Raw genomic sequence first — 27,462 nt, forward strand, 5'->3', positions numbered from 1 at the left:
ACTCCTTATCTCTCGCCCTGCATTCTTGGTTATCTCTCTACACTCCTTATATATCGCCCTGCATTCTTGGTTCTCTCCCTGTATTCCTCATCTCTCGCCCTGCATTCTTGGTTCTCTTCCTGGATTCCTTAGCTCTCGTTCTGCATTCTTAGTTCTCTCCCTGTATTTCTTATCTCTCGCCCCCGCATTCCCTAGTACTCGCTCTCCATTCTTTAGCTCTCCCTCCATTCCTTAGCTTTTGCCCTGCATTCTTGGTTCTCTCCCTGTATTCCTTGGCTCTCATTCTGCATTCTTAGTTCTCTCCCTGTATTCCTTGGCTCTCATTCTGCATTCTTAGTTCTCTCCCTGTATTCCTTATCTCTTGCCCTGCATTCTCTCAGTCACTCTGCATTCTGCTACATTACCACATTTTCACCCTTTATTCTCTACTCTGTATTTCCACACGCTCAGCCTACCATTTGCCCTCTTTCTCCCTCTGTCTTTCCTTTCTCCCACTCATTTTTAAACTATGAGCCTGTATCCAACCAGTCACACTACAAAACTACAGACTCACCATTCCCTCACTTACAGCCCACATTCTCCTACTTAACCTACATTTCCAACTGCTGCCTTCATTCCTTCTCACCCTACCTCCTGCAGCTGTTGCTCTGCATGCTCAGTCAACTCTACACGACACTATGTACCCAAGCCTTAAGCTCCCCATAGACGCGACAATTCTTCTTGCCAAACGACCAATTTTAGGGAAGTCCGACCAATCCTTCGAAATTATCGTGCGGTTAGTGGTATTTGAACGATCGTACATCTGTCGGGAAATTGATCGGCCAGGTCAAAAAATCTTTGTCAGTCCCAGTGCAATCTATCTATGTTTGCAGGGCCAAGCAGGCAGCTCCCCTTTGTTTTCCTGGCAAATTGGTCTTTTTAGTTGATGGTAAATTCGTACGATCATACGATCGTTCTGAGAAGATCGTGGTCTCGCGATCAAGATCTGATCTTTTAAAAATCTCAACATCTATGGCCAGCTTTATGTTCATCTACACCAGGAGTGTCCAAAAGGTTAGATTAGGATCTACCAGTAGACTTTTAAATGGTGATCAGTAGATCTCAAGACACTGTCTGCAAAGAATAATATATATATATATATATATATATATATATATATATATATATATATATATAAATATATCTATATATATATAAATATATCTGGTCCAATCTGAACTTTGCATGTTAAACTCTTCACCAAGCACCCACCACTGGACTACAAAAGGGTGCAGGTACTCTCTGAAACAGTATATATGTAATATTTTGCATGAAACAGAATGCTAACAATGCTATCATGGATGTAGAACATAATAGGACAACAAGAGTAAAAGTAGACCTTGCATTAGTAATCTGAGAGCACTTTTGATTTACATCGTGCCTACATTCCTTTCTTTAGCTCTGGTGACAAGCCACAGGGAGTAGTACACCATGTATTGGCTTTCCTCATGTGTTTCTGCAGACCTTCCCATTACATGCACTTAGCATCTGCTTGTATGTTTGTAGGACCTGTTCACCCCTCTACTCATGTGTCTCACTTGTATGCGTGCAGTGCTTAACTACTTGCCCTCATTTCATACCTCCTTGATCTGAACCACACTGTGTGCCCCCCTACCTGGGTGCTATTTCTGCCATGCTCCACAATTAGGGTTGCCACCTTTTCTGGAAAAAAAATACCGGCCTTCCTATATATTTATCTTTTTTCCCTATTAATAACATTGGGATCAGTCATCATTTTAACTGGCCAGGCCGGTAAAATACCGGCCAGGTGGCAACCCTACCCACAATGTACAGAACAGTACTGGACCTACTAGCCCACTGGTGTTTTGGCCCACACATTATTTACTGCTGCTTGCTCAACTACTTCAGCCTTACCCAACCTTTAATGATTATTGCTTACCAGTTACCACTCCATTCTTAAGTGCCCCTTAAATCAGATTGTTTACCATTTACCAACCACAAAACTGCACTCTCCATTCAGTTGTTACACAATGCCGCCCCTGCAAATCACTAAGTAATTTATGGTCAAGCAAGTAGAGGAGAACTGCTGTCTGAAATTCCCTGCACAGCCATTTATCATAAACACTGACACATCCATAATACACAAGCTAAGTCCATGCTAAATCCATGCTAGGATACCGGAGCCCACCCTCCCCTGACTGGTACACCTCCATCTATCACACCTAGCTTATAGAGTGCTGCGAAACACATCAGAACTTTTGCAACCAAAAATTATTAATCATAATCTCAGCCACCCAAGATACCACATCATACTCTCTGCTAAATTAGCATATAAATTAGATATGCAAATAGAATTTTAGCATTGCTTCCCCCCTGGAAAGTCTTTCTCCTTGTATCTGGGCACCCTGGCATAGGATGTCCACAATACTAATCCCAGAAACAGCTGTGCCCCTTAGCCTGGAATAACGGCAATATCCTTGGCTATAGACACAACAGGATACGGCCTAGAGGCACTGATAGCATATGGCATTCTATCCTCCTTGTTATAGAGGTAATTAACCTGTCCAAGAGGCAGGGACAGCAGACAGTATCCCACACCCCTGGTCATGAACATGGTATATCCTAGAAGCAGTAATAGCATTAGTATTCCATGGCAGTAGTTGCAGAAGATAAGCCCTGCAGGGAGTGGCAGGTAATATCCTACATCAATGCTCTTTGTTTTTGGAAGTAACAGACCTTGTTCAAGACACAAGAATAACATGCAGTATCCTTCAACCATGTTTACAAAGGTTATAGGGTACATCCTACGTCCATGGCTATAGAGGTAACCATATGAATTTCAGAGGAAAAAATATCATTATGTCTAAAACATGGCAGATCCTGTGTGTGTGTGTCCGTCCGTCCGTCCAGAGATAGCCGCTAGGCATAGTTGTTGTTCTGCAGAGAACCGGTGGACCCTGACATGCAAGCTACCACAATTCAATTATATGGACCAGGCCCGGACTGGCAATCTGTGGGTTCTGGCAAATGCCAGAGGGGCTGCTATAAGGTCCCATAGAATAGTCAGTATTTAGTGGGCTGTTTGGGCCTCTGTGAACCTGAAATGCCAGGGCCTATTTTAATTCTCAGTCTGGACCTGACAATGACCATGTGTTTCCTGGTAACTTGACTGTCTTACTATTAGAAATACATCTTACAGTTAGTTGATGTGTGTAAGTTATGCCATAGGAAGAAATTGTACCTAAATTAAAGGTATTTAGCTTACTGCAGCGATAGGCAGGTGTGGGCAGCAGACTTCAGGATGTGTTTTAGCTTGAAGCATAAGTGTATGTGCCATTGGCAGACCGTTGGTTGCACTGCAGCGAGAGCTGTCTAAACCTGGGAGGTAACCACAGGTATGTGAACCATAATGCCAAGGGGGTTATGTTCATAATGTTGTGCAGCCGTTAATGTGCAGCTAATGTAACGTATATACAAACTAGAAGAAAGACCAATAAAGTGCTGTGATTATGCATAAAAAGTTGTTGTTAAGCCCTACGCAGGGGCAGTCATAGACCCCAGAAAGAAAAAGACTAAAGCAAAGTGGGAGAGACCACACATCATTATGACTTCACTGTTTATCTTGCAATGACAAGTACTCTGGTTTCCACCCATAACATAGTTGCTTGCACATCAAAACTGAAGCCCCCCCCCAATAATAAATGCACCATACATTACATTTAATGTCAGTCTGCCTGAATAGATCCCCCATACCTGAGGTTTTCTAAGGAGCCGCAGGTCAGTCACACAGTTCTAGGTCAGATCTTATTGCCAATAAAGGTATGTATTGTCAGTAAAGGTCTTGCTCTGGCCTGATCACACCTCAGACTCCCAGCTGATCCTCCTGCAAGAGTCAGCCAGGTTGATATTCCCACTGATTTCACTTCTAAATGTTCCTGAGAGGGAGCCGGTGGGGTACCTAGAGCTAGCTATCTTTGAGCAGCATGCAGTCCTTCCAAGAGAGGCTACATTAAGGAGGGAACCAGAGTCTCTATAGGTCATTGCAGAGGGTACTGCCAGTGTGGAAACTGCTCCTCTCAAGGGGGCATCTGGGTGTGGGGAGGAATACAGAGCAGGATCAAGTCTGTGGCATCCCCCACTGTGGCAAAAAGTGCAAAGGTGGGAAGCACGTGGAAGAGAATAGTGCAGAGGTCTTACACACCTTGGGTGCATCCCGCAGTCTTCAGCTAACAGGGTCTCATGGGGTAGTAATGAACTTCTGACTACTTGTCTAGGAGTGGGAGATTGGTACCAAGTCCCAGGGTACTGCAGTCCCCCTGCGCAGGAAGGGTTCGGCAACATCTGTGGTGATTCCTGTCTTCTCTGGGGGAGTGGGGAAATGATACATGGGTTACTACTGTGCACAGCAGTGCTCACACCTCCATTTTGAGAAATGGAAGATACTGGGTGAAAATCCTGCAGAGGCAGGGAATTTATTTCAGGAGGCTGCAGGTCTCCATCAGCCAAAACGGGATATGAAGGATGAAATGACCGCGGGGATTGGGTAAGTATAGGTACAGCCATTGTGGGACCTACATTCCCTACCATTGCAGTTGTGGCCATGTGATGAGGGGATGCAATAGCTTGCGGCCCCTGAAGAGAGAATGCGGCTTGCAGGCTCTCACTTCGCTGTTTCCAAGTACGTAATGCCTGGGATGCATTCTCCAGTGATCCTCCAACCCCTGAAGAAGAGACAAGGTCCCTGGCTGTCTGTAAGACCCTCAGAACATTCACTGGAACTGGAGTCCCTGTCACGTCGGGATCTGGGAATTGAGAATCCTGCAACGGGCTCTCGACACCTCGAAAACAGCTGTAAATACCCTGAGAATGAAAGAAATAGAAAAATTAAGGTCACATTCATGGCTACATTTACTTATTCTACTGTACTTAACAGAGGAAGATTCACATGACAGAATAAATGTTGTCCCTGTGCAGAGGACTTGTGTGAATGGTCTTATCTAGTGATAGAACTAGTGCCCATACACTAGGATTATTATTATTATTATTAACATGTATTTATAGAGTGCCAACATAGTTTGCAGCACTGTAAAGTAAATGTGTTTACACAGCTAAATCACGTGAATTACATACGTAGAACATATGAAGTTATATACATCACAACCAATACAGGTACAAAAGGTGAAGAAGGCCCTGTGCAAAAGGGCTTACAATCTAAAGGGAAGGGAATAAGGCACAAGGTATGGGAGTGGGCAAGATCAGAATTAAGTGGGATTCAGAGAGATGTAGTACTGTATGTGTTATTGCATTTGGTAGTTAAGCAGAGTGAGGGTAGGCTTCTCTAGGTTGGGAGAAAGTTGGACAGACTGTGGGAGAGAATTCCAGAGGAGGGGTGCAGCCCTTGCAAAGTCTTGAATGTGAGCACATGAGAAGGAAATGGGAGAAGAGTCAGGTGAGTATATAGAGATGAGTTCAGAGATGTAAGGAGGGGTGGAGTTATGAAGTGCTTTGAATGTCAGGGTTATTCATTTGAATTTTATTCTGAAAGATAGCGGAAGCCAGTGCAGAGATTGGCAGAGTGGCATGGCAGAGGAGGAGTGGTTGCTGAGGTGTATGAGCCTCGCAGCAGTGTTCATTATGGACTGGAGAGGTGACAGTCTCTGGAGGGGAATGCCAATTAATAGAGAGTTACAGTAGTCTAGACGTGATATGATCAAGTCAAGTGGATTTTATTGTCATTTCAGCCATATACAGTAAATAAAGTACATAGTAGAAACGAAATGACATTCCTCCAGAACCCCCCGGTGCTATACAACAACTCTAGTACACTAATGATTAGCGAGTGAATAAGAATTTTGGCAGCATCTTGGGTGATAAATTAGGTGGAAGTGACATGATTTAATAAATTACTGGATATAAGGAGTGAAGGACAGGGCAGAATGTAAAATAATCCAAAGGCACCGGGCCTGGGGAGATGGGGTGATAGAGGAATTGTTAACTACGATAGATACTTCCGGGATGTTTCGGGTGTTAGTTGGAGGAAAGAAAAACATTTCCGTTTTTGAGAGGTTGAATTTAAGGTAGCGTTGGGACATCCAAATAAAGATAGCGGACAGGTAGAAGTAGATCTGAGTTAGGAGTTCTGGGTTGAGATTAGGAGAGGAGAGATCTAAGTATTGTCAGCATAGAGCTGGTATTGGAAGCCATACTTGTGGATTAGTTTGCCGAGGGAGGAAGTAAAGAGCCTTGAGGAACCCCAACAGAGGTAGGGGAGAAGATGCTACTCCATTGTACGAGACACTGAAGGAACGATTAGTGAGGTAAGAAGATAACCGGGACAGGGCCATGTCACTAAGGCCAAGCGAATGGAGGGACTGGAGGAGGAGATGACGACCCAAAGTGTCAAATGCAGTGGAGAGATCAAGCAGTATTAATAGTGAGAAGTGATTTTTGGATTTAGCTGTTAAAAGGTCATTAGTTAGTCAGGTTAGGCCAGTTTCAGTGGAGTGTTGTTGCTTAAAACAGATTGCAGGGGACCAGCAGGCTATTGTCAGAAAAGAATGACGTTAGTCGGTTGTAGACTAGGCGCTCAAGTAGTTAATAGATCAAAAGTAGCAGAGAGATAGTTCGGAGGTTATCAAGATTGGAAGGTTCAAGAGAGTTTTTTTCAGAATGGGGGTGACAAGAGCATGTTTTAGTTGAGAAGGAAAGATTCCAGTTGAGCGCAAGAGATTAAATAGATGAGTTAAGGCTTTGATTAGACAAGGATTGGTATTAAGGAGAGGTTTTGAAGGAATGGGATCAAGCGGGCAGGTAGTAAGGTGAGAAGAGGACAAAAGTTTTGAGACTTCCTCATCAGTCACAGGGGCAAAGGAGCACAGGAGCGACTGGGGAGTGTGGAGGGAGGATGGTGCAAGTCTAGGGGGGGGTGAGTAGTGTAATGTCACTTCTGATAGTGTCACTTTTGTTTTTCAAGTGCTCAGCAATATCTTGAGCAGAGACAGATGTGCACGGAGGGGGTGGAGAAGGGGAAAGGAAGCATTAAAGGTAGAGAAAAGTTGTGCCGGATCGGTGCAATTATACCCTATGGGACTCTATCTCTCCCCAGCAATAGTTCTGGGTAAAAAAACATATTTCATTTCCTGTTCTCTTACCCGGCTGATTCCCAAAAGACCCTTCTCTCCACAAGAACTGGGCATACAGTGTCTCATCCTCCAGTATACTAGGTGCTCCCAGGAGAAGACCAGCAAACTCAGCCCCATGGCCACCAGCAGCATGTAGAAGACCCCGGCCATATTGTCAATGTCCAACTTGCTACTGACTGCTTCATTCTTCTCATTCTGACAGATGCCTGATAGCCATACTGTTTCCAGTCTCTGAGTGTCTCCTGCAGAACCAAGGAGCCAATCACTAAAGAGCACACAGCTGGGCTAAAAGTTTTAGCTAAAAGACCAGGGCCACACTGACATGAGGATTTTCAAGTGACCAATCAATAAGGAGGTTGTTAGTCTATTATCATCCAATAACTGTACAGAGTTTCTTAGTTGACAGTTTAGACTTTTTGTTTGAACTAAATAATTGGAGCTCACCGTCCCCAAGGAACTGTAGTAAGGCCAGATCAATGGGTCGTTTCCAGCGTGAATTCTTCTGTAATGCAATGCCATAACCCGTGGTGGCAAAAACCTTCCCGCTTCCGATGGTCACAAGCTTGCACCCCTCATCCTTCCCAGCCATGTAATTCAGTACGGCTGCGTCATAGATAAAGGCATCCAATTTCCTGTTGGAGGTAACATAATTCATTATAGGCAGAGGTAATAGAAATTGTGTAGAGTAATAGAAATTCAACAGACCCAACATTCATGACATGCTGCTGATTCTGTGTAATTGAATCATTAATTGAGGCTTGTTCCAAATATTAGCAGTGTTCAAAATAATAATAGCAGTGTTCCAAATATTAATAGTTTGTTCCAAATAATAGCAGTGTGGAGTTCAATTAGTGAGGCCAATCATTCTGTAATAAAACAGGTGTCAATTACAGCCCTTATTTAAGGAAGGAAGGCAACAAATGTTGTTTATAGTGTATTTCTCTCTGAAAATCTGAGTAAAATGGCTTGTTCCAGACATTGTTCAGAAGAAGAGCGTAGTTTGGAAAGGGGAAAACAAGAAGACGCCTGTGTGAAGCCATCAGCAAGAAGCCCCCGCAAAGGAAAAAAAGACATGCTTAGGTTGCCAAAAAACACACTGACTGGCCTAAAGAGAAATGGTGCAACATTTTGTGGACTGATGAAAGCAAGCATTGTTCTTTTTTAGTCAGACAGTTTGTCAGACGACCCCAAACACTGAATTCAAGTGACAGTACAGTGTGAAGACAGTGAAACATGGTGGCACAAGCATCATGATATGGGGATGTGTCTCATACTATGGTGTTGGGCCTATTTATCACAAGGGATCATGGATCAGTTTCAATACATCAAAATACTTGAAGAGGTCATGTTCCCTTATGCCAAAGAGGAAATGGCCTTGAAATGGGTGTTTCAACAAGACAACGATCACCAAATGAGCAACATCTTGGTTCCAGATCAACGAGATTGACATTATGGCGTGGCCAGCCCAATCCCCAGACCTTAACCCAAAAGAGAACTTGTGGGGAGACATCAAAAATGCGGTTTCTGAGGCAAAAGCAAGAAATGCAGAAGAATTGTGGAATGTAACAAGTGCCAGAAGTTGGTGGACTCCATACAACACAGATGTGCAGCAGTTCTGAGAAACACTGATTATACAACTAAATATTAGTTCAGTGATTCAAAGGAAAGCAAAATCTTGAAATATTTTTCAGTTTATACAGTGAATATTAGTAAAGAAAAATGCAGACACTGCTATTTTTTGGAACAGCATAATATTCCCTTTTCTTCACATTCTGTAAAGGTACAACACACATTTGATACATTTTTCTTGATGTTTTGATTCGCAATAGAATGTGCAGTGTGTATGGAAATAAAAGCTATTATAAGGATTTTGAGCTTTATTGACTTTTTTAAACACACTGCTATTATTCTGAACACAACTGTACCTAGGGTATCTGCTTTAGTAGGCTGCCCTTGGGTAGCTATATAGATACACTCAGCATTATAAAAGAAAACCCAATAGAAATGGCAGAATCTTGTTATAGTGAGAATTCCTTATAAAGGAGAGAAATATGTGCAAGGGTGTTAACAGCAGCACCCAGACGCTCGTTATAAAGCTCTTTATATTGCGAGTGTTGTCAGATTAAGCTTCGGCTTAATGTAAGGGACCTTCTGAGCACAATTTCAGGCCACAATATATAGCAGAGCTTTGCCAGCCTGTTGGAAAGCAGACCTCTATTGATTTTAGTCAGTCAACCGAGACTTGGTTAAATAAATGGAATTGTAAAAGCCTCGTTGCTAATAACCAATCGGTGAGCAGGGTCCTATTCCAGTAAACCAATCAGAAACCACTCAATGTCTTCAGCATTTATAAAGGAGAGTTCATCTCTGCTCAGGTGAATGAATGCATGAGTGGCAGGTTCTGCTGGGGTCACTGATCAGAAGGAGTTTGCCCTGCCCCCAATTACAGAGCAGGGTCTATGTAGTCTTTTTTATGGAAATCAGACGAGAAGGACGTAGCTTTCAGAGAATCTCTCCGTATAATATCTTACTATACATTGTAACTCTTTGAATGCTGCTGAACAGAAATAATACAAACCCTGCTTTTAGACTGGCAAGGGCATCTTCCACAGAGCGTTGGTTGTAGCGCACCATGTAGCTGTGCATGTCCGGGTAGTTGGTGCGGATGTTTCTCTCTGTGCTGCCATTGGGCACAGTCCCGAATCGGAATGGGGGATAGTGTTCCTGGGGCTTCTGAAACTATTTGAACAGACAACATGGACTTCATCAATATCTAGCACAATTTGTATTAGAAAACCTCCCTTTCTCTAGGGACAAGAGGCAGATGAACTCTTATTGGTGCCAAATTTCACTGGTGCAGGTGCCCATGTCTAAAGGCCCAGGTACAGTATATTAAAATGATGGAGTTTATGAAGCCCTTGAGCTGACTTGGGTCATAAATATCTCTTGGAGGGCCATGTCTGACAAAAGAGCCTCCAGTCCTAAGTAAAAAGGATACTGTGATTGATAGAGCCTACATTGGCACTCTGCCCCTTATTGCTCCATCTGTTTAACCCTCGCTCATTAGCGAATGCCCTGCCCTATATCTGACCTTTGCTTGCTGCAATACAATACAACTAGCCTTATACCCCCAATCTGTGCAGTATTGGTTATTCCCTCATTCCCTGCATCTCTTTACTGCCACCATACCATGTCTCCAGCTTCCCCCTGCATGCAAATAACTTTATCAGCGCTCACGATCCAGCAGTTACTGCCGGCATCAGAGCAATCTGTGCAGGCCTGACAATTAACAACATGTGTTAATGAGAGCTTAATCACAAACATAATGAGCAACGTCTGGGGCTCCCTCCCCCTCCTTTGTGGGAGTTTACAACCTGTCCTTCTTCTCTCCTTCTTATTGTCTCACCTTTCTTCTAGATTCAGTTTCTCCTTTCTTGGCTCTGATATCTTATTTCCATCATCTCCGGCATGCGGTTTTATTTATCTTCTCCAATTCCCTCCTCCCCTATTTTTGACTTTGCGTATCTCTTCTTCTCTATAAACCCCCCCCCCAAAATCTCTTCATTCTCCCTCTGCATCCCCCCATCTCTCTTTAGGTTATAGATAAGAAACTTATAGAGGAGGCAACAAACCAGTGCTTCCCAGCTATTGCTCAACTAGGGAGAAAATGCACAGAAAAACTAATCTATAAAAGAAAAAAAAAAAGTCCAAGAAAACATTCGGTGACCCAATCTTAGACTTCATTTCTCAACTGCGGATAAAACCAGAGGCCTGGGGGCTGAGAAGAATCAGTGAGCCAATTTTGCTCAGTTGCACATAACCTCCATCATTCACCTTCAAAAATCTATAACTATAAACCAACAAACGGGTCTCTGCCGTATTGGCCTGATCCAATCACGGCCCTGGGGGACCTCGGACCATCAGATCATACATTGGGCCTACAGAGATCCTTTGGATAAGGACCACATCAGTGTGCTAGTGTAGTCCTCGTCTGATGGGATTTTCAAACCTGCCTTATCGTCTGATTTTTCCCCAGTATGCTTTGGGCATGCCCCATACATGGGCAAATAAGCTGCTGACTCTGAGGGGCTAAGTTGGCAGCTTTTATTGTGTCTGTCTGCGGTCAGCTTAAAACAAAACTGATCAACCAAAAACAGATATGGCTGCCCCCAACCCAACACTTCAACACCGCTTTAAAGGAGAAGGAAAGGCTTTGTGCACTTGGGGGTGCCAAATGTTAGGCACCCCAAATGATTGTATTGACTTATCTGAAACCCCGGGCCGGTGCTCCTATCAGCAGAAAAGTGCACCGGCCCTGGTTTATACCAGTGAGCATCGATCCTCTTCTGTCTTCCTCTTTCTTTGCGCGGCTGTGCACGAAAAGCCAAACTTTAAACACAAAAATCGGCTATTTCGTTCAACTGCGCATGCGTCTGCCCCGGAAAATTTAAAGAAAGAAGAACCGGAAGAGGATCGCTCCACGGTGCTCACTCCCCAGGCCAGATAAGTCAATACAATCACTTGGGGGTGCCTAACAAGTGCATAAAGCCTTTCATTCTCCTTTAGGGCCAAAGAGTGTAGAGCTGTCACCCACAGCAGGAAGTGGTTACATTTTAAATGGCACCACAAGTAGCCCAGGGTGATGGAAGGAAGCAGTGTTGCTCCTGCCTCTCTCTCTCTCCAGATCATGATGCTGCCATTGGGCATGCCTATCGATTTTCATTAGAACATATCATTATCGCTGCCCATGAAACAAAATGCCTGGAATTGCTACGTATTCCAGTGCCCCTATGGGAATATAGTACGAAAATAAACTAAACAGATTAGTAGGTTCTATATTCATTTGATATAGTGATGGTATGAATTGTGACCAGAAATATTGTATTATTCAGTTACTAAAAGTAGGGCTAAATGTATAAATAAACTCATCTAGCTAATGCCTTGCTATATTTATAAATAACAGAAGATTTCAGAGGAACTGCACAGATAAGTCCCTCATTAGCCAAATCATATCTCTGCTAAGGCTGCAAGAAGAATGAGCTCAAAATGCGTTGAGTTTAACACTCACCATACTTGAATTAAAGAGGACTGGGTACTCGGCATTCGTGCAATAGGTGCTCACAGGTGACCTGTCACTGCTACAGTTTTTGCTTCACTACCACATATTGCATTTATTTTGCATTTGAAGCCAAACCTGTTTGTCAAAGTTGCTAAAGAAGCAGAGCATGTTTTATAGGCTATAACAGGGGGGTCCAAAAGGTAGATCGGGATCTACCAGTAGATCTTTAGACACTGTGAACAAACAGCTTGTCTAAATCACCCTCCTGTTTCATTCTTTTCACTAAGATATATATATTAAGAGATAGTTATTTCTTAAATATAGCAATACCGATTTTCTCATAATCAATATAATATTTAAATAATATTTTCCATGGAACAGAATACTGACAATGCTATTATGGAGGTAGATCATAATGGGGCAACATCACTAAAATTAGACTTCGCATTAGTAAAGTATGGACACTCCTGGGCTATGCAGTATGCTTGTAAGTTAGTTAGTGGGCACAGTGCAGCATGCTTGTAATACAGTAACAGCAGAGCAAAGAGTACCACACTCACCTTCCTGTCACTTAGACCAGACACTGTATCAATATACTGCTCCTGAATCATGAAAGCTGCCAGATTGGCTGTGTAACTGGCCAAGAAAATGACAGCGAAGAAAGCCCAGACCAGCACCATGATCTTACTGGTAGTGCCACGTGGGTTCTGGATGGGAACTGAATTATTAAACACTAGTGCCCAGAGCAGCCACAAGGACTTCCCGATGGTAAAACTAGGCCCTCCTAACCCTGAGGGGACACAAAAACAGATATTATTCCATGTCTCCTTGACCATATCTCACAAGTTCCTTCTCCATGTGTCTCATGGTGACAACCTCTATTTTTGACTTTTATATCCACCTTCCCTCATATCAGATCATTCTTATATTTCTTGACACTGGCTCCCCATGTACCCCTTGTCCATTATGGAACCCTTTATTTACACCAGTTGCCTCTCCTGGTCTTCTACCTCCTCCTACACGTGCACTTTATTTCCATCTTCACTCAAACTAGTTCTCTGTCTGACCTTACCTTATGCTCACACTCACATCAGTTCCTGTTCTCATTGTTTTCTACATATTGTTTTCTACAACTATGATCACACTAGTGCATCTCCTTCAACCACCAACCCCTTAGCCACAGACATTTCTACGTCCTCATACCCCACCACCACCCCATCCATCACCTTCCGTTTCTGACCCCTTTCTAATTCCTAATAGGCACTTACTTTTGCCATTGCTTAAGTCTTGGTCATATCCCATAGGGCTTAAATACTCAAAGCTAAAGACAGTGACGGCAACAACAGAGAGACACATGAGGAACATCATCATCCAGACAGCAGGACTGTACGGCTCTTTGGGGAAACACAATGGAGACAATAAGAAGCTCAGCATTCACCCTTCATTGCAGGATTCAAAAACACTGGTTAACTATTGCATTTATTTATCCTTGTATGACACAAACATCACTTTCTCTCATATAATATATGTTAGGAGGTCACACACTTTATTTGCAATTATAGTAAATCTACGATTAAATACATCAGTTGAGAAATAATTTTTAGAGATATAATAAGGCTATGACATCATACATAACACTCCAGGTGTAAGTAATCCATTTTGTCTGGTATATTTTGCCATTTTAAAGACTGCAACATTGTGAGGTCATCATTTATAAATGTAAGGTATTTTGCAATTAACATAAGTAACCCAATATATTAATGTAGTAGCTCTGCATTTTGATGTTCATTGTCAGGCTGGGACCAGGGTCGGACTGGGCTGGCGGGGCACCGGGAAAAATCCCAGAGGGCCCCCGGCTCTTGTGGGCCCCGCTGGCCCAGATCTACTCCCAGTCGAATCTTCCTGCCGAATCTCTCTGCCACAACCTCCCTTTATCGGGCAGGTCACGGCAAATACAAAGTGTGAGCAAGTGCGGTGCGGCGGGGGGCCTGGTTCGGCAGGGGGACCCTGCAAAAGCAGTCCGGTGGGACCCAGGCCCCCCAAATTCAACCCTGGCTGGGCCTCAAATGAGTACCTGACCTCAAGGGCACCCCAAAATGAATTAGTGGTGGATGAGGTGGCTGCAGCTTATGCCTTTTTCCAGACGTGGAATAGGAGCAAGGCAAAAAAACTGGACGTGCATATTATGGATCAGAGGCTTGTCGACCGGGCAGGTTCAAAAATCCTGTTGATGTGGTCCTCGATCTCACCGCCCGTATTCTCCTCATTGTGATATGATCATTGGACCTTAGGGCCCACAATTAAATCAGCCTGATATCGCTCACCTCAAGATGGGCATATCAGAGAGACATGCGCTCCTTTTGTAACCTCTTGCAGAAGTGGGGCATTGTTAAGTTGAGGATGGGTTCACTGGAAAGAAAGTTTGGCACAAACCCACCCACAACCGGAAAAAAAAGTGTGAATGTCGACCCCAACTTTCCTGACCCAAAGATAATCTTGCAGCTCCTGGGGGTTTCGAGTTGGCCCTGAACATCATATATATAACAGAGTATAATGACCTAAATAAATGATCATATAACAATGTTACAAAGTGATTATACCAGACCAATTCAAGCATAGTGGCACAGGTTTCAGAACTCACCCAAGAAGGCAGAAGGAGACACTGTACCATTGCTGCGTGACACAAGGACACTAATTCCGGTTTCCACAAAGGGAACTGAGAAATCTATGATCTCGGACCGCTCCTCATTTATAGTGAGAGACCCAATAGCGAGATGAGCACGGCGATAATAGACCTGAAGGGGGTGGCAGACGATTAAAAGGGATATAACTCTTCCATAATACCATTCAACAACATGGATTCTTTAAGCAATACTGCTCAATAAAACTTTTCTCCAGCTTTCCAGATCTAGCAGCCCACCAAATGATGAATACAGGTTTCTCTCTGCCCTCACCTCTCCAATCATTCCATTCCACATGCCTCGCACAAGCTTCCCATGCTTCCCATTAGTCACCAGGTAAAGGTCATACGAGAACTTTACTGTGCGGGCCAGCTTCTTCAGGATGTCAATGCAGAAACCTTTGCAGCATAACTTTGTGTATGGCTCCCCGGAACTGCTAGGGAAGGCAAAAATCATGGAAGATATAGATTTGTACCACAGGGAGGGTGTTAGGATTAAGGCTTGTGAATGGAACAAGATGGTAGATGTCACATGGCCATTTTGTGCTCTATATCACTTCATACCTCAGCGTCAGGTTGCTCTGCTTGCGGCATGGCACTGTGTTCCGGATACAGTCTCCCGTAGCTGGGTCTGTACTCTCAACAATGACAAATGGCCTCTCCTCAAGTGTGGCCACTGTCAGGTGACGAGAGTCTGTCACAAGCTGGTTACCAGCTCCATAACGAGGCCATACTGGATACTTCATCTGAATGATTCCGCTCTCCCATCGTCCCACCTAGGGATAAAGGACAAGGCTTTCTAGCAACTAACACATGGCTGACAAGGAGACCTGGGCCAATGATATTGGATTCAAAAAACCTTACCTCTTCCCATACATGATGAGGACTCAGTGTTATCACCAGCATGGAAGGATCCAGTAAATATCCCTGAGAATTGAAAGACAGCTCTCTGTCCCTCCATACTGTGTTCATCATATGCCTGTGAACAGGAGGGGGGGACAAAAATGAGAATATGGTCATAATGGAACATTGATGATTTGTTAAGGAATGAAAATGGTTCCAACCAATGGGAGTGCTGCACAAGTACAGAAGCTACTGGTAGAGAAACATAAGCATTGCAACAGCAACAAATAAAAATGGATGCCCCCAGGAAGACACAAAATGCAGTGCCCATGTGTAGAGATGAAAAGATTGCACATTCTCCCAATAAGGTGACCCCCATGCCCTCTAACCTGTACAGGGTGTTGTTTCCGTGCAGTTGTGGTGGCATTAGGCAACTTCCCCTTGGCTGTGGCAGTTCTCCATGTCTTTGCAGGTAGTTCTTGGCTCCTGCAGCAATCACTGCTATCCCGTCCTGTAGCTTCCTTCGCAGGCTTCTCCTCCAGCCCTCAGTCACTACACTTACCAATCCTACAGGGAAAAATGGGGCAGGATGGTCTGGAGACCCAATGGTAAAGCTTGGGACAATCCATATGTGACTAGGTCCTAGGAGTCCGGCTTCACCCGCTGCAATAAACATCTCTTCTGCCTCCTCTCTTGAGCAAAATAGCAAAAGAACTGGAGCAGATACTTGCCGGAGGATTTTCTGAGTCTCTTTGGGACCTGCACCTGGCTCCACTATGAGTTCATCCTGTGGTCCCCAGCCAGGCTGTAGAGCTTCACAAAGAGCCCGCACAGCCCTGAGGAAGAGCCGATGCCCAGGATAGTGACTGGTGATCACAGAAAAAGGTCCAAGATCATATTCCTCTAGCACCTTTAGAATAACAGTCAACTGCTGCTCTAAAGAAGCTGCCATCTGCAGGAAGGAGGAACTGGTTTCCTGGAAAAAGGGACAAACAGAGAACCCACTATAATAATGGTCCATTAGTTGGTTTTACACAACAAATACTGTATATGTTATGCACAGAACTACTGCTAAAGGGGTTTAAACATGCACATAAAGGAGTTCTGGCAAATAGCTTTCTGGACCCTGATGGTTCCTTTTTCCCTTGTAAAAAAGTGGGTATAGTAGTAGATGATGTTGCCTATAGTAGCAGTGGGATAATAGTCTCTGGGAAGGGACTGTGACTGTGGGATAGCAGGTATAGTAGGGAGAGATGGTGCTTATAGTAGCAGTGGGATAATAGTCTCTGGGAAGGGACTGTGGCTGTGGGATAGCAGGTATAGTAGGGAGAGATGGTGCCTATAGTAACAGTGGGATAATAGTCTCTGGGAAGGGACTGTGGCTGTGGGATAGCAGGTATAGTAGAGAGAGATGGTGCCTATAGTAACAGTGGGATAATAGTCTCTGGAAAGGGAGTGTGACTGTGGGATAGCAGGTATAGTAGGGAGAGATTGTGCCTATAGTAGCAGTGGGGATAATAGTCCCTGGGAAGGGACTGTGTCTGTGGGATAGCAGGTATAGTAGGGATAGATGGTGCCTATAGTAGCAGTGTGATGCTAGTCTTTGGGAAGGGACTGTGGCTGTTGGATAGCAGGTATAGTAGGGAGAGATGGTGCCTATAGTAACAGTAGGCTAATAGTCTCTGGGAAGGAAGTGTAACTGTGGGATAGCAGGTATAGTAGGGAGAGATGGTGCCTATAGTAACAGTGGGATAATAGTCTCTGGGAAGAGAGTGTGGCTGTGAGATAGCAGGTATAGTAGGGAGAGATGATGCCTATAGTAGAAGTGGGATAATAATAACTGGGTAGGGACTGTGACTGTGAGATAGCAGATATATGCAGTACAGAATGAAAGGATTTAATGCACAGAACACAGATACTTATATCTATAGTAGCATAGTACACACATTAGAGCTCATCTACTACAGACTGTGGGGGTTCAAACTCTTAGCTCATATTATAAAGTGACAGATAAAGAGAAACATTAATAAACAGTTAAGTAAATGGTAGGGAATTCCCAGCATGTAAATAGAATTACCATAATCCAATCACCCCGATCCCATGAGGTAGGTGTAAATGATCTGAATTATATGACTAGAGTTGTGAATGAAATCACCATAAACCAATCATCATGGTGCAATGACAATGACTGGGCAGGTGTTAATTGCTTAATTTACATGAATGGAAGTGTGAATTATTGTGAAGCTGCCAGTGTATAGATGTTACAATGGCACTGCAATTGGCAGCTATGCCTGACACTCCAAGGGCACATAGGAACAAATTAATATGTTTTCAGTTCAAACCCTCAATGTTTTGGCATAACAAGGTTATAGATATAGGAAAAGCATTGCATTAGTGATAAGCCCTCCTATAACTTCTCCAAGCACCCTACAGCAGGGATCCCCAACCTTTTGAACCCATGAGCAACATTCAAAAGTAAAAGGAGTTGAGGAGCAACACTAGCATTAAAAAAATGTTCTTGGGGGTTCCAAATAATTCCTGTGATTGCCCATTTGGTAGCCCCTATGTGGATTGTAAATCTACATTGAGGCCCTGTTTGGCAGTGCACCTGGCTTTTATGAAACCAAAACTTGCCTCCAAGCCTGGAATTCAAAAATAAGCTCCTGCTTTGAGGCCACTGGGAGCAACATCCAAGGGGTTGGTGAGCTACATGTTGCTCACAAGCTACTTGTTGGGGATCACTGCCCTACAGGGTTGCAAGCCCCACAGTTTGGGAACCACAGGATTATATAGTTTCTAGGAGAATTAAGTCAAAGGCAACTGGACATTTAGAGTTTTTGCTGAAAATGTTTCACCACTCATCCGAGTGGCTTCTTCAGTTCAACTGAAGTGGTAGGGAATTCCACGGCATTTAAACCCTTGAGGGTAGTAAAGTCACAGTAGTGTAGATGATGGAGAAAGAAATCAACAGGAACAGGTGTGGAAATGCAAGTGCAGGAGATCAAAGAGAAACTCTGGACATTTAAAGAAACCCAGGACTGCAGGCTGAGCTGTCAAAATCGAGACTGTCCTGCAGAAAACAGGACAGTTGGGAGGTATGGTTTCAACTTTTGCCAAAATACCCCCCAGGAGTGTCTGACTGTGGACTGTGAACAGCGGAGAATCCAGAGCAGTGTTGATAAACAAGCATCTTCTTAATGACGCCATAGACTTTATTGGGTGCAAAAATTTGTAGTGCATCAAAAATTTGTCGCACAATTTGTCGTACATCAAATTTGACGTACATAGACTTAAATGCATTTTGAAGAATTTTCACGTTTTGTAAATTTTCGACGAAGCAAGACAGGTCAGATGCACCAATCACTACTTTTAAAAAGATACAGAAATGATGCCTTTTTTACATCTATCATAATATTGACTATGCATGCTTCTTATAATTTTGCCATAAAGCATTTGCCTAATGCTTTTACATTACCTATCTGACTCCCTGTGATCGCCTATTAGGGGGCTGCCATACTTGTGCAGCAGGAGTCCGTTAGCATTAGAAACGATAACTGACAGGCTGAGATGGGACAGTCAGGTTGGCAAAACACTCAGGTTTAGGAACTTCAAATAACAATTACTTACAAAAACAAACCTCTCAGCAAAAAACATCAGCATGACCTATAGGTAACTTTTAATGTACATTCATATTTTAAAAAGTAGTGTCAGTTTAACAGCCCTGTATCATCTGAGAGTGAGGCAGATTTTATAAATCCATTACCCCCAGACTGCAGAAATGTCATGGCAGGATTAACTGGCAGAACATTGCATTTGATCAGCAGGATGTGGATGACCAAGAAAGAAAGACATCAGAAGAAAAGGCAGTCAAAGCTACTGTTGGGAAGCAGAACCAGGACCTATGAAAGATTTCTACATTGTCTCCTTGTGATTCAGGTGGGGACTGTTTGTTGTTGGACTTGACTATAAATGGCAGACAATTTTGTCTTATAAATGTTTATGGGCCACAGTCTTTGTTAGGCAGGAGGGCTTTGCTGGCTGAAATTATGCCCTATGGTTGGTGAGCTGAAAACGTTGAGGTTGGGGTGTCCATTAAGCTTATGTTTGTAGAAGAGTGGAATGAAGGGTCTCTCTGTTCCCTGGTGCCAGGCCTTCAGGTCGGTAGCCTATGCTATGGTAGCTGTCTTTTGTCCCAAAGATGCAAGGGTGCTGTCCAAGACATGTTACTCAGAGGCCTCCGCGTCTCTGGTCAACCTGGATAAATCTCAAGTTTTTTGGTCATTAAACAAGGAGTCCACCTTTCTGCTCCAGGAATTTTCAACAGCCCCAACTCAGATTAGAATCTTAAGGATCAAATTTGGGAAGGGAGATGAAAGTAGGCAAAACTGGGAAGAGAAGTTGGATGCTGGAAACGTTAACATACAGCCAGGGTCAGACTGGGGGGCCCGGGGCCCACCAGGGCTGCTGCCCCAGGGCCCCCCTCCGCCCCTGTTGTGGCGCTTGCATGTGCAATGTGTTCGCATGTGCATGCTGCGTCGCATGTGTGTGCATGAACGTGCTTGAGTGCGCTGCACCACATGAGTGCGCATGCACACAATGTGGTTGCGGCATTAAGAAGCCTCCGTATTGTGCACCTGGCCGGGGCCTACAAGAGCCGGGGACCCACCGGGTTTTTTCCTGGTGTCCCACCGGCCCAGTCCAACCTGATAGCAGTAGTTTTGGCCTGACCTAAAACACATTGTGTAAGTCTAATGTATAGTGATTTTGAAGGAATTTGTATTAGTTCACCAAAATCCGCGGCAAACAGGCAGACGCAATTGTTCCGGGTGCAGCTGAAGGAAATAAGATGCTGACGGCATAAGGGCTGAATATAAGTAAGCTCTTTACATAGGCCTTAGAAGATAAAGTATATACCTCCTTGAAAGGGAGATACCAGATAGTTTACCAAAGCTCAGATATCCCTTCTACATAATGGACTGGTTACCCGTGTACTGGTAATCGAATTATTTACATTGCAAGGACCAAACATTTAGTTGCTTCAACTTAGTTCAAGAAATAACAAAAACATTTTTGGTGATAAACAATAGATAAAAAGTACGTTCAGCACAAGCCTTACTCATTGTACATGGGCACAAGGCATTATACTGGCCATTAAAAGAACAGTAACACCAAAATAATTATATTATTAATTAGTTTGTTTGTGAAGCCAGTTTTACCATTGCACGGCAACAATACAGTATATTGTCATTCCTTTGAAACACTTTAATTTTTTGGTGTTACTGTTCCTTTAAGTCTGCACAGAGAGGCATCTCTCCTTCATTCTCCTAAACTCACCTTTGGACTCAGGACCACAGCAGAGCCGCCACTGATGCTGATGATAGGTACGAGGGTTTGTGAGGAGATAAAGTCAAGGATTTGCGCCACAGCCTCTGTGCCGATATTATCCTGGAATATCACAGCATGAGCCCCCCTCAGTGCTTGGCATAACTGTCTCAGGAGCGGAGCAGGGCCACTATCATTCACAAGCACAGTGACGGTGTGGATATCCAAGGGAAGGGAAAGGGAGCCTTCTGGCATAATAGGTCCAACAAGCTCACTATATGGAAAGGAGCCTCCAAAAACAAGGGCCACATTCAATACAGGTCCTCCACCTCGAGGCAGCAAAGTCTCCATCACCACCGCACTGCAGCCAAGCACAGTCAGCAGGAGCCCCCACACGACCAAAATCATATCCCAGTATGAACTGTAAGGGAAGCAAGAGAAAAGCTCACTCAGTGGAACTGTGTGTTACAGTATCAAATGGAATACAGCTTTGCCTCAGGGGTGCCCAGTCTGCTCTGATTTATATCATGGGGTGATAGGAGGCCACATGATTAACTATAATATTATACATATGTATATATAAAACCTAAGGGCAAGGCACTTGACATGGTTAAAAAGTTGGAGGCAAGCTGTGGGACAATACAGGAAGGCCAAACTCAACTATTTGCCAAACCTGATTCAGCCACAAAGGCGATAAGCCAAACTGGGCTCAACTGATTGTCTGGCCCTGTTGCCCAGGCTCTGTTTTATAGGAAGGCCACAAAGGCCTAGGGTGTCATGCCTCCTGGCCATATCTGCACTGGAGACTGGGAAGCAAGAGCTGTCAATTTCTCCTGTTGCCCAGTCCCAAGTGCTGCCAGTTGGAGTGGATGGTTGCAGGTCTGGACTGAGAATCAAAAGAGGCCCTGGCATTTTCGTTACATAGAGGCCCAAACAGAGTCCCCATCAGCCTACTAAAAAGTGACTGTCTAAGTCATCTTACAGCAGCCCCTCTGGCATTTGTCAGAACCTACAGATTGCCAGTCCAGTCCTGGGTGGTTGTGAGGGAGACTGTACAAATGAATGAGGGTACTCACAGTGGTCAATCTGTGGCTGGTGGGATGGGGTGGCCTGGGGGGTTATATATTGGAAATTGATCCCAGTCTGGCCCAGCAATCATATTATATGAGTCCCAAGTAGAATCATTGGCTATGGCTATTATTTAAGCACAATGTATGTAACAATAAGCTACTGACTTGGTCGGAAGTGGCTTTAAAGATAATCTATACCCCCCCGAACAATGTAGGTCTCTATAAAAAGATATTGCATAAAACAGCTCATATTTAAATCCCTGATTCATGTAAATAAACCGTTTTCATAATAATATACTTTTTTAGTAGTATGTGACATTGTGTAATCCTAAATAGAAAATTGCCATTTAAAAAAATATGGGCCATCCCTTGGGATCCTAGGATTCATGGTGCACACAAACAAACCATACAGTTAGGTCACACGAGCCAATCACTGGACAAAGATCTGTTGCTTATAGGGCATGTAACGGCAAAAAAATAAAATCCCATTTTTACTTTCTTTAATGAAAAAGAAATCTCCAATATACTTTAATTAAAAAATGTGTATCGTTTTTATAGGAAACCTGACTGTATGCAGTGAAATTCTCCCCTCATTTACTGCTGTGGATAGGAATTGTCAGACAGTCCCTAACTGCTCTGCAGGGAAACAATCATACTTATGAACAGCAGGGGGAGCCCCCGTCTTACTTCCCAGCCATGCAGAACTCATGCAGCTTTGTTTGTTTCCTGTAGAGCAGTCGGCCACTGTGTAGAGATTTGTATTGGATTTTATTTTTGCCTTTACATCCCCTTTACTGTGTCCAACTCCAGCTTCACGGTCAAAGATCATGGAGCCAGATTTAAACAGATAAACTGGGATTCTATTTGGAGAATTATTTTGCTGTAGCCACTGGTTCTGCAGAGTTGGAGAAAGTTTGTATTAAGCAATAAAAACTATAAAATCCACATTAGATTACATGACAACATATGACCAATACAGTCTGCATATTCTAATTATTAATCATTGCTGTATCGCCTTCTGACAGATATTATTTGATTTATGCTGTTTTGATAATTTATGACGATACCTAAGCAGCCCAGAACACACTGAGCATGTGCACAGTCTTGGTCTTGCAAAGATGTTTAACAAAGTTACAAGATAGTGACCCCCTGTGGCCAACTTTGAAAGCATAAATCATTTGTTTGATTAGGCTTGTGGTGCAGTAAGTTCATGTTTATGTTTAGTATACAAAATACAGCATTTATAGCCTTATTCTATTTTAGACTTTGCTTCCCCTTTAATTATTCATTTTGGGGGTATAGTTTTCCTTTAACTGATGGACACAGCAGGGGGCCACACAGGCAGTACATAGGAAATTCTATACTTGTTAATGATATAAGAAGCCTGTTTCTATTTATCTATTTTCCTTTAATTGTGTGTGTTGAATGGGGCAGAGTGGAAAGACAGATGCAAATGGGCTTTGTTGGAGGGTGCGGGGAGTAGTGAAAGTGGGAGTACTCATCAGGATAGGGTGAGGGGGGGCTATGCATTGTACACACAAGATGCCTGAATGTGAAATATTTTTAGTTAGAGCATGAATTATTCATGGGTGGATGTGGCGGGTGATCCTGTGACTCCTGACTGAGCAGCATACGTCAGGCTCACTCACAGCACCGAACCAAAGATCAGGCACAGCCAGTCCTCACCCATAGACTGACGAGAGCACAGACATAAAACAAGTGCTAGGGCAAGGGCACCACTGCAGCACAAACTTATGCCTTGGAGCTACTGCAGGAGAGATGCAACCAAACAAAGATTCTGCCAGGTGTTCTGCAAGAACCAGCACCAGGACCTAAACTTCATTGTGAGCTGTAACTAAACCAGCCAGTGACCTTTACTGTTGCCAAGAGCTGGATGCCAGCCAAGGTCTAATCTGAGCTATTTACTCTCACTGTATTGCTCTGCAACATCCACATCCAACTGTTGCTCTAAGCTGCTCTGCTTGAACCTGAATCGCAACAGAACCTCTGTCTGAGATACACTACCTCTCTGCCAGAATATCAGGGTCTTAAATCCTCACTAATGAGACCAATTCTAGTAATTTGAGCCAATCAGATCTTTAGCAGGCGCAAGCGGTTCTGGACACAATTATGGCAAAACGGGAGTAAATGCTCCTATAGATGCAAATTCGCTTATGGACCTCATTCAATAAAGGTATTTGTGTCCAAACATGCTCCGTGCACTTTTGTATAAATACACCAAGTACCAGATGTCCTTCCTGCCTCTTCTGCGCACAAGCGCTCCCTACTGGCACTGGGGAACCCTGAAGGTGGCAGTTTTTCCACGGTTGTTCCCACAGTGAATTGCATCAATCAACACAGTAGACTTGTGCCAAAGGAATCACACTCTAACTTCATGTTCGTTTGGATGCACTGGACACAAGAGCAGTGGGCACAGCTCCCCATCTGGTTGCAATTATGCTGAATTTATGGGGAAACATTGCATTATGGGTGTAAAAAATTGCACTTTTGCACACTGCACTTTAATAAGTAAATGAGCCCCCTAAATGCAGAAGAATAAATCAGGGATGAGCTGTACAGTACAAAAGCAAATTTAAGAATTTAAGACAATCTTGTGGCGATAAGGGACACATTTGTCTCTTAAAGCAAAAGTAAAGCCTAATTCCTACTAAAGGAAACTAAGCTTTCATCAAAAGCCAAGGAAAGAATTCAGAACTAGGGCCACTCTGTACAACAAATAAAAAAAAGCTGGATGGAAACAGCAGCTGACCCAGATTCTCTCTCCCAAAATACCGTAGCCAATCAATGTTGAATCTAGACCCCTCTCTCCAAGAACACATTCGTGTAGCACCTGACCTTGACTCTTTCTCTATCTGCAGAATCCTCATGTCTTACATATACCATGTCTAGGGCAAAGTAAATAGCCAAATCCAGATCTGACCTGGACAATTAAGAAATCCATTATTGATCTATATCCTTGCCAAACCTTAGATTCTTCTAAAGCTTGAGCATGAAAATCCTAATGTAAGATATATATGCCCTTTATCATTCAGAGTCAAAGGAAAAATGTGTCCAACATAGACCAGCCCAGAACAAAGAAATATGGCACCTACGACCTGAGCCCAAACAGCAGTTACCTGCTCTGAATCTCATCTTTAGAGAACCGACTCTAAAGCTGCTAGTTAGAGTAGGGGTAAGGGTTGGCTGCTAGTTAGGGGTAAGGGTAATACAGGTAGTGTCAGTTCTACTTTTAAACTTCCCCAATTTCCAGTAATAACCAAGGGTCCACATTCGGGGGTCCTGGCAGGGACAAAAAAGGGAATGAAATGAGAAAGTGAAAGTTGACTGACCTTTGGGTTCAATGCAAATGGTGGTCTCACCTGGAATGATGCTAAATGTGTTGGTTATTGGGATTGAGGCACAATGTGGCTGATGTGGTGGGTACTTGGTAGGAGTCACTTGCCTTTACAGGAATGCAGCACACTGCAGAGCTCTGCTTGACTGAGCAGCACCTGATGAACTTCACAGGAATGTGGTGCAAAATAGGAGCTTCTTGGAAGTGTGGCACAGTGACATGGAGTCAGCAGGAAGGTGGCACGGTGCATGTGATGGTTGGCAGCTTCACGTGTTCCATGCTTACGAGATACCTGCTGCCTGCTTGTCTTAGTGAAAGAGGGATGAACAGAGATGAACGAGTGCCTGTTGATGCTCGTACGATGAAAGGGACCTGGAAGCAGCAAGAGAAATTGGAAAGAAAGTGAGAGTACGGCACAAAGCTGCCATGAAGTGGAATAGAGAAGGACACTGCTTATTCCTAAGGATGTGTCAGGCAGAAATAGATCTAGTTGGCAGGTATTGCCCTTCTTCTCCTACCTGCCCCAAGCCACAGGCTGCACCGGACCACAGGCAGCAGATTGTAAGACGTGCCTCACACAGAAAACTGGAAGGGGGGCAGAGCCAAGAAGAGGAGGACTCCCCTGAACGGGCTGAGGGGGGATGAGAAACAGGTTGGCAAAGCAAAGGAGAAGTGGACTGAGAGAGGGAAGATTAAGTGGCAAGAGGAAAGAGCAAAGGGAGAGACCTGAGAAATGCAAAGAGTGAGAGAGGAGACAGGCAGAGGGAGGAGGGTGGGATGTGGTGCTGGGGAGAGGAGGGAGACTGAGGGATATGGAGAAGGAGAGACAGTATGGGGTGCAAGAGGCAGGGAGAGAGATGGAAGAGGAACACTGGCATTGCTACAATAGACAGGTAAAATCACTTTTATTCAGGGAATAAGAGAAAGGACAAAATCAAGGACACAGGGCGAGAGACAGAGAAGAGCTCAATATCCCCAAGAGAGCGAGAGAGAGCGAGAGAGAGAGTGAGAGAGAGAGAGAGAGAGAGAGAGAGAGCTATGCACTGCCCGACCCTGACTACCTTCTTTGTATCTCTCGCCTGGCACCCACTGCCCTTGGCCAGTCCCTTTGTCTAACTCTCATTTGTGTGCATGTGTGTTTGCACTCTCATTGTGGGATATCTCATGTGTCTCATGTCTCTTCCTGTCTCTTGTCTCTCTCCCTCCAGGGGCCACTTCTCTCTCTCTCTCTAGGGGATGCTGAAGAGGCTCATGTAGTGCAAATGATTAGGTTCTTACCTGTTCAACAGCTGTTGCTAAATGCCTCTTAGCATTCCACTTCTCTCTCTCTCCTGGAGTTTTGGGCCAGGCTTCTCTTTCTGTGTCACGGCTGTCTCTCCTCACTCACCATGTTCTTTTCTCTCTCTCTCTCTCTCTCTCTCTCTCTCTTGGGAGCGCTCCCTTTCCCCTTGCACTGCTGTCGTTCCACTTTGGGGCTCATTCTCCCATGGGTGCAATCTGACATACGTTTCTTCTTCAACTTAGAGCATCTGCCACTCTCACCCAGAGCTGTCACTACTTACACAGGGGATGTCTCTTTTTGCATTCTGTGACAAGTTTACACTCTGATACTGTACTTCAGATAAAACATTTATTTCTTTTGCACTGTCTCTTCGGGAGGCAGTCCTTATCCTCTGCTCTGTCTCTTCTGAAGGCAGTCCTCTCCTTGCCTTCTGTGCTATCTCCACTCCAGGTTGCCCTCTCCCTCTCCACTGCTCTTCCCTAGGCATTCCTCCAACTCTGCTCTGTCACTTATCTAGGCAGTCCTCTCCTCTCCTCATCTTCTGTATTGCCTCTTCTCTAAGTGGTCCTTACCCTCTCAATTGCCTCTCAAACTCTGCACTTCTCTATATAGCCCTCTCCTGACTGTCTCTTTCTTTTCAGCTGTGGCTTTTTGCCCCTCCAAGATGACCCTGTCTCCTGCTCATTCCTGTCTACCCACCTGTTAGCCT

General features: G+C 44.0%; 1 protein-coding gene across 2 annotated transcripts; it reads right to left on the bottom strand.

Moving 5' to 3' along the window:
- Positions 1-3,599: 3,599 nt before the first annotated feature.
- Positions 3,600-27,462, bottom strand: grin2c.S (glutamate receptor, ionotropic, N-methyl D-aspartate 2C S homeolog). 2 transcript variants are annotated; one of them, XM_041578689.1, is made up of 14 exons: positions 26,750-27,462; positions 25,497-25,843; positions 21,059-21,467; positions 16,114-16,700; positions 15,746-15,860; positions 15,446-15,657; positions 15,156-15,318; positions 14,843-14,996; positions 13,470-13,595; positions 12,762-12,991; positions 9,721-9,881; positions 7,587-7,774; positions 7,152-7,384; positions 3,600-4,860 (listed from the first exon to the last, which is right to left on the bottom strand). In XM_041578689.1, the coding sequence occupies exons 3-14, from the start codon at positions 21,452-21,454 to the stop codon at positions 3,856-3,858; spliced, it is 3,570 nt and encodes a 1,189-aa protein (XP_041434623.1). In that variant the 5' UTR covers positions 21,455-21,467; positions 25,497-25,843; positions 26,750-27,462; the 3' UTR covers positions 3,600-3,855. The 2 variants fall into 2 exon arrangements, with proteins under 2 accessions (XP_041434623.1, XP_018093987.2); XM_018238498.2 differs by lacking the exon at positions 26,750-27,462 and adding an exon at positions 25,990-26,211.

Source organism: Xenopus laevis, chromosome 9_10S (genome assembly GCF_017654675.1).
Source record: "Xenopus laevis strain J_2021 chromosome 9_10S, Xenopus_laevis_v10.1, whole genome shotgun sequence".
NCBI classification, from domain to species: Eukaryota; Metazoa; Chordata; class Amphibia; order Anura; family Pipidae; genus Xenopus; species Xenopus laevis.

Coding starts and splice junctions, on each gene's coding strand:
- grin2c.S (XM_041578689.1), bottom strand. CDS start 21,454: ATGATTTTGGTCGTGTGGGGGCTCCTGCTGACTGTGCTTGGCTGCAGT. Junction 16,701..21,058: donor CTGTGGTCCTGAGTCCAAAG/GTGAGTTTAGGA, acceptor CCCTTTTTCCAG/GAAACCAGTTCCTCCTTCCT. Junction 7,775..9,720: donor CTTGCCAGTCTAAAAGCAGG/GTTTGTATTATT, acceptor TACCTCCAACAG/GAAATTGGATGCCTTTATCT.